The following is a 7,819-nucleotide window of genomic DNA, read 5'->3' on the forward strand; positions in this document are numbered from 1 at the left end:
TCATTTTCTTCCACCTTTGCACCTCTAGAATGCCTACACGAACTGGTGAGCAGCAGACCTCTGTGTAGATGACTCAATTTCTGAGCTATTTTCTTTTTTAATTTGGCCAATGCCAAAATTCACTGTTTTACAATAGCACAAGACTCCCTGAGGCTCTTAATTCTAAAACCATTTGCTGTCCAGTGCTATGGCATAAATTTTTGTGACATTGCAAGCTTTTATGCCGTGACATACAAACTGGCACTTAGTTTGTCTTTTTTGCCTGTCACCAATATCTTGAGAAAAGCACAAACTTTTGTTTTTTTAACTGCCAGCTTAAAAAAAAGGAAATAAATTTGAGCTAAACATACTCCAACTCACTTTTTTTTTACTTCCTGAAAGAGGGATGGGATAGGGTGTGTGTATAAATGTATCTTCAAAATGTTTCTCACACAACAAGACAAACATAGAAATAGTGGCATTAAAAATAAAGGCAAATACTTTTGTTTCAAAACTGACTACCTAAATTCTATAAAAAGAAGAACCCTAAGAAACTAATTACATAAAATAAAACATACATATGAAAAATGATATTTGACATTTAGAAAAACCTCTATAAATGCATTTTCCAAAAATCAGAAAGATTTTTTTTTATGGGCAGGTCTGTTACACCCTTGTTGAGTAAGAAGGTCATCACATTGTAGAGTAGAAAAGTCATCTAATACTTAGAGAAATTAAATTGAGTTGTGCTAATTTAATTTAACTTTTTATGGTGACCCTTTGCTGACTTATAATTTTAGCTATTATCTAATTTAATTATTACATTTTCCCAAGACTATCTGTATAAAGTTTGTTTTATTAAACTAGCCTATTTTTATTTCTTACCTGCCTACAAGAAAAGTTAGCCAAGGTATATAAAGATTCTCTAACTGAAGTCCTGTGTCGAATAGTTTTGCTCAGTTTTTTATGTTTACATTTCTCTGACAAGGCTAATAAAGCCTTGCTGCTTTATTACTGGTTTAGAGGATGTGTGGTCTGTTGTCTTTTTACAATTAAAACCAAATTATACATATTTTACTAGGAGACCAAAGACTGTGACGTTTGGAGGGGTTTTTACTTGCTTTTTTACATGCACATATGTGAATGTGTAGGTGACTCATTACTACTGGCAGCAAGGCAAAGGCTCATTAAAAAAAATGTAGAGGACATGTAAGTCCTCCCAATTTCTGAGCAAAAACTACAGCAATACACTGTAGCCAAGGTATGGATAAAGAACCAGAAATCAGTTTTGCTTTTGCAAAAGTCACAGAGTGAGCCTCATGGCATTCTCCCACAACTGTATTGTTTCTGCTACAGACACCCTGACTGTAAATGAGCAGCTGCAAATGCAAATGCTCTTGGTAATTAAGCATTGATGTTAATTAATAATGACTGGAGAATGAAGGGGACAGAATTTCCCCAAATAGTTACATTTGTCCTTCATAAATCAGTACTGACACAAGCAGCACACAGCACAAACAGCATTTGATTTTGTCAGACAGCCATGGACCATAGTTTGGCTGTTGCAGGGAGAAACATTCAACACCCAGGAAGCTGGGCTTGCTGTCCCTGCTGTAACCCAGGGGTGCAAAAAGAGGGGGTAGTGGTGGAAGGAGAGATAATCCCACCCCTCATGCTGACAGGCCAGGAGCAGTCAGCTGTGGAAAGCCAGAGATGTACACCATAGTATGTCCACCTGGAATTTGTTTCACTGCTGCTGCCACCTGGGGTTCGTAATCACCTGCCCCTTTGGCAGACAGCACAGGGTGACCAAAGCAATTGATTGTTCAAACATTCTGGAAGCAATTATGGTGGATGCTAAGCACTTTAGTGTCTTATAGAAAACTAACTAAAACAGACTTAGTGCCTGAAGAAGGATGAAGCTTTTAAAACTGCATAAGATACCTTGCTCTGACATTCAATTAAAATAGGAAATAATAATAGAGGAAACAATCCCTTTAAAATGTTATTATACTTTAACACTTCCGTAGGTGATCAGTGTAGGTGAACAAGGGGCATTTTTTAATATTGTTTATGCCAGTTAAAACTTGTGTTGTAAATGCAATGCAGTACACAGCTTTATCAACTGGATACTGCTGGGGCAGGTTAGATAATTGCTCTCAACCTGCTGCTCATCATAACGTATCAATTCCTGAAGTTGCTATGTTTGGGTGTGTAATAACTCCATCTGCTCAAAACTGTTATTTCTATCAGGAACAAAGTGATGTTCATGTTCATGGGTCAGAAAAATCTCTCACTACTTTTGTACCCTCTCCAGAATACTGTAGGAGATACATTTTAGAAGATGCAGTTCAATATTGTATTTACCTAAATGAACATTTACAAGTCTATGAGACTTGTTGGATATTTTACAAACTATATATGAGCTTGGCATTCTGTGGGATGGATTTCTTGTTCCTTATATATGCTTTTACAGCATGAGTACTATTTCCTAAAATAATTAAAAGCAACTATAATCTCATAAAAGTCTAAAACACAACAGGGACTGAACAAGCTGCATTGCCCAAGGAGTAAAGCAGAGAACAGTCAGCATTTCTTAGGATTTTTTATGCTCAGAAGAATTGGATTTAGGAGGCAGTTGACCTCCTTGAATTATTTTATCCATGCTCAATGGTTTACACTGAGAGCAGCAGTTGAATCAGCCCGTCCCTCTTCTGAACCACTTGGTGCAATGACAGGGATGGGCTGCATCACCTTATTTGCTGGCTTGTGTAAAGCATGTCACATAGTAGTGGCATCAAATAACATATTAATAGGCAAGAAAGCTACTGCTATTCAGACCTTGCTGCTTAGAAAAATACTTTAATTAATCCATAGCTTAGTCTAAGCAATGATAAAATACAAAGTCTAGACTGCACAGGATATTACAATGAGCATAATCCTTCCCTTTAGCTTAATGTCCCACCTCCTTCTTTTTTTCTTTTTTTCTTCAGTTCTTAAGGCTAATAGTATGTGCAAGACAATTTATAAAATAAATTTGTTCACATTTTCTCAGTTGCAGAATGTATAGAAATTTGGGTTTCCATCAAAATTAACTTTTAAAAAGAGAATTATTGGAAAATACATGACTCTATAAAAATATGATACATCCAGACTTTAAAGTTTATGTGGGAAAACAAATGTGTTGACTCAGAACATATTCACACATGGAGGGAGGAAAAGGCAAGCTTAGTAGACTGCAAGACAGGAAAGCAAAAGGGACAGTGTGGGGGTTCATGTACTTATCAGTTTAGGAGTGATTAAGTACTTTATACAAAAAGAAAAGAAAAAAAAAGGGTTGAACCATGCCAAGGGATTTCTCCAAATATCTACAATACATATTGTGATTTTGTGCTCCTTCGTTTTGATGTTGCCTTGTTTAAGTATCTTCATTTTCTCTCCTTTTGGCCTAAAATGGATTGGTGAAAGCAGACCCTGCAAGATTATGAAAGACAGGTAGTTATTGTCCAAGCAATATATTAGAAATGCTATGATTAAATATTCTTCATGTTCATTCCAAGAACCTGAATCATCTGACAGGATACATCAGAAAAAAGCCTATTGCTGAGGAGGAATGAGGTCAACAGATCTAGGAGTGGTTAGTAAGATGTAAAGTCACCTACATGATCTCAGTTCAGACTCTAACCCGATCATGATGACCAGACCCTGTAACTGTTTAATGATTCACAGTGACCATGACATCACATTATATGTCAGTAGTTTTACTGGAAAAATAGGACTCAAACCATCAGGGGTTTGAACTTCCCTTCTGCAGAACAATGAATCCCCAAAGCTGAGTCTGAACTCCTAATACCAGGAAACTTTGAGTATTGTAATTACTTATCCATGTGTTGTCATTTATATGCACACTGTGATAAACAGACAATGCAGCATCCATTTCCACACACTTCCACATGCATACCCAGTATTTTTTACACTTTGTTAAATATAGAAATGTGGTACTCTTAACTACCAGTGTCTCGTGTATTGTGAAAGTAGCTACCGTTGAAAGATGCAAACACTTTTGACAAGTAGAGACAGAAAATTGGAAATTAGTGTATTGAGCTGTCTAAACAATGAAGGGTGAGGATGGAGCATTGGTTCAGTTCAATATTAGTACCATATCCTATAACTATAGTTACCTCCTAAAGTTCTGTGTGAGTACGTGGAAGAATATTTGGGAGATGTTAATTGTCTTCTGCCCATTCCATGGGATCTCGAGAGCACACAGTCTACATACATGTCCCAGAAGTTCTGGGCTAAATCATTGAAGAGATCATTGTGCTTGGGCTTAGGGGATTCCTTTAGGAACATCATGAAGTCCCAGAGAGCAATGACTGTATCTGCTACCTTGAGTTTCTTCATTTCCACCAGCCCATGGGACGATACCTCCCAGCACTGATGGTCAATCTCACGCAGGCTTTGAGGAGTTTCTTTTTGATACTCTAGATTGGCATAAACCAAATTCACTAATAACATACAGCCCAGCTGAAGACACCACCATCGTTTCCACACAAATTCCATACTTGAAGAAGATACCTGAAAAGAAGTGAATAAAATCACTGTGATTCTGACATTATATAGTTCATTGTCACATAACTCTCATGGGTACCCCAAGAGATCATTTAGAAGAGATCATTTTATTCAGAAAAATACCTTTTTACCAAACAGTGGAATAAATACCAGTCAATGAGCCCTAATGCTGGAAGCTAGTTTTGCACCTTGAAATTGTTAATGCCATTTAGAATATGAAAACCCAAAGCAAAAAGTTACAGCCAATGTCAGAACTGCTCTTTGAGACCAGCACTTCTTACCTTAACCTCCTGTGCTTAGATTGTCAGTAAAATCAGGTTAATATCAGATGCTTAAAGAGTCCTAGTGGTATGCTATTTTAAGTTACTGCAAACAAATAACAATTGTAAACAGCCAGTCTTTCATGGAAAGTCTGACTCAGAAAGATGGTAATGAAGGAATGGTAAATCAGACTGTACAGTGTATTGGGTGAGTGTAGGCATGCTATGAACTCATTCAGCAGCTGTTGCTTCCAAGAATGGAGGAGGTAAAATTCCTTTTTGGCTTATATTAGAAAATTAAGTAAGATTTTGGCATTATTTGGCATTATTATTTCTAGTATATATGGAAAACAGAGAAAGTATCTGGAGAATTGGAGATGGAAAGAGCAATAAAACAGGAGGCATAATAAGAACTTCAAATGCTACAGAGAATGTATTCTTTACCATACAGAGATTCCCCCTAGGAAAAATGCAGTCTTCCTATGATGTGTATTCTATATCCTTGAATAAAGTTTAAACAGAACAGCACTGAAACACCTGATTATTTTTTTTTTTAATTCAGTCCCTTTTATCAAGATAAAGTGCAGAGGAGCAGGAGAATAAACATAAAGAGAAAACAAATCAAACGAAAAAGACAAGCATAGGAAGAAGTCTGAAAAAAACTCAGTCAAAACTTTCAGACAGTGCCCCTTATTTTGGTATCCTGAATCAATTCCATTTTAAGTAGTTGGTGCCATGCTTATTCTCACAGTTTCCAATTTGGAGTGTAAAATACAATTACAAAAATGATGTGAGGTTTTGTACAGAAAAAAGGCAACATTTTGGGCAGCTGTGCAGATTTTACTAGGAATTTGGCCAGAATTGCAAGTGTGCTCTTCCACTCAAAATATCTCTGGTCACTGTCAATATTAAAAGCTAGTCTGTGATATCTTCAATATCACATTGTGTTAGCACATTGTGCTAACACACTGACATCCTTTCTGCAACTCCTACTGATGGAATTAGAGAGGGAATAATCCATAGATCATACAACATTTATGTGGAATGTCTGTAAGAATACAGAGTTGGGTTGACACCATGGAGTTCACAGTCACACCAAACTGGGTCAGAACCAGGACAGCTTGAAATAGGCCTTTTTGCTGTGGCCTCAGGGTCCTGGGATGATTTTTAGTTTGAATGTGTAATCAGTCACACTGCTGCAGCCACCTGAGGTCCCTAATCACGTATTCCTTTACTTCAGCTTCTGAACCCAAGGAACTGAGCTGGACAGATACCCTCCAACTTAGCTCCTTCCTAAAAGCCCAGGCAGCTACATTTCAACAGGCAGCAGGATTACCTGCCTCAGCATCCTGAGAGTTTATCAGCATGCATTACTTTTCTTCTTTGGGTTCTTAGAAAACTGGTTCCAGCAAACAAGCAAAGATGGAAATGCTTCTCTTCTCATTTCCACTTAGGCACCAGCGTTCAGAGGAAGGACACACTGGCAATTTCCTACAAAGTAGGAAAACGGCAGCCAGGAAACAACCAACATTTTCAGTTGTTCTGATTTCATGTTTTAATCCAGCTAAAAACTGAAATGCTAAAGGCCCATTTGAACAGCACAAACAGGAGCAGAGAACACAACAAACGTCAGAGACTTTGAACTAGTAACCCACTATTCAGCACAAGAGAGAGGAATTTCACAGAGGCAGTAACTAAAGAGCCACAGCAGAAGTTGTACTTACAGTCTTTGAGCGAGGAGATGGAAAGCAGTAGCCTTGAAAAAGAGAAGTCAGCCACTTGGAGATAAAGAGAGACATTCATGGGAGGGCTGCAAGTGCCTGGCAGCTGCTGGATGCTCCGAGGATGCCGAGGTTACAGTGCACAGGGACGGCTGTGCCACTGGCAAGGCAGCAGCAGCAGCTGAGCTCGGGTCGGGGGAAGGGTGGAGGGAGCTGTGGCAGCCCCACCTCTCTCTGCAGCAGCGCCCAGCGTCAGCCCAGCCTGGGCTGGGGCATCACCTGCAGACACTGCCCTCGGGGAGGGGCAGAGGGCTCTCGGAGGGAGGCAAACATAATGGATAGCAAGTCCTAATCAGGAACAGGAACACTCTCATCTAATAAACTCCCATCGTAAACCTAGCTTTCCATGCACGTTCTCGTTTGCCCACCAGAACATGCAGGGACAGTGTTCAAAGTAATGAAAAAGAACAAATATGTGGTAAAATTGGGTCTGCTAAGGGTTAATCACAACATGATTTGGTGGAGTTCAACATGACAGGAACAGTCAGATAGTTTTTTCAAGTAGAAATTTAGTAATTTCTGTCAAAAATCAAAATATAGAATGTTTAAGCACAAATACAAATCTGCTCTGAAATGACAGTGTCGTGAACATATTATAATGTTCATGTCATTACATATTGTAATGTTCACAATAATTTTGTATTTTCTGGAAGCCTTACCAGCTAAGCTATGTCAACACTGTTTCAAAATCTTGCTTCAAAAAGTATGGCATGTTTGAACCTACCTAACTAAATAGAAGGAAATATCTGCAAGACAGGAATATAGTTAGTTTATCTCTGAACTCGTTGTATCATTGAAAGGAGCTAAAGCTCTGTTAGAGGCAATTATTCCTTGAAATTCTAAGGCAGTGTTCATAAAAAAGAAATTAAAGTGTTAGAAAGACTTCACAAAGAACTTACCTTTAAGTGAGCTCCTTTGTATCACTAATAAAAAACAGCATTCAGTAAGTTTTCAAGTTAAGAAAATGTTCCCTTTTTGTTTGGTTTATGCACTATCAAACTTATTAGTGTTGTCAATGTCACAGTGAAACTGCCAAAATTTCAAAGGCATTTTAAGGCATGTAAAGAGGTGGGCAGTTCCACAGCTGCTTGGCTGTTTCAATGCCTTCTCATTTCATTTCTGTTTAAAACATCTAGGTGTAGCACAGGCTACTGGTGCAAACACAGTGATTTTCCTTCTACTCCAACAGCCACGGAATGCAGCCTTTCATCATATTTCTTCATCCTA

The 7,819-nt window shown here is 38.2% G+C and overlaps 1 protein-coding gene across 1 annotated transcript; it reads right to left on the reverse strand.

Annotated features, from left to right (window-relative positions):
* Positions 1–3,427: 3,427 nt before the first annotated feature.
* Positions 3,428–4,542, reverse strand: FAM237B (family with sequence similarity 237 member B). Its single transcript, XM_058815529.1, has 2 exons — positions 4,161–4,542; positions 3,428–3,453 (listed from the first exon to the last, which is right to left on the reverse strand). The coding sequence occupies exons 1-2, from the start codon at positions 4,540–4,542 to the stop codon at positions 3,428–3,430; spliced, it is 408 nt and encodes a 135-aa protein (XP_058671512.1).
* Positions 4,543–7,819: the final 3,277 nt, after the last annotated feature.

Source organism: Ammospiza caudacuta, chromosome 1, assembly GCF_027887145.1.
Source record: "Ammospiza caudacuta isolate bAmmCau1 chromosome 1, bAmmCau1.pri, whole genome shotgun sequence".
Lineage (NCBI taxonomy): Eukaryota > Metazoa > Chordata > Aves > Passeriformes > Passerellidae > Ammospiza > Ammospiza caudacuta.

What these genes read in the sequence shown, in the direction of transcription:
- FAM237B (XM_058815529.1), bottom strand. Translation starts at nt 4,542, where the DNA reads ATGGAATTTGTGTGGAAACGATGGTGGTGTCTTCAGCTGGGCTGTATG. An exon ending in CTCACACAGAACTTTAGGAG is followed by an intron (nt 3,454 to 4,160) that starts GTAACTATAGTT and finishes ATAATCTTGCAG; the next exon opens with GGTCTGCTTTCACCAATCCA.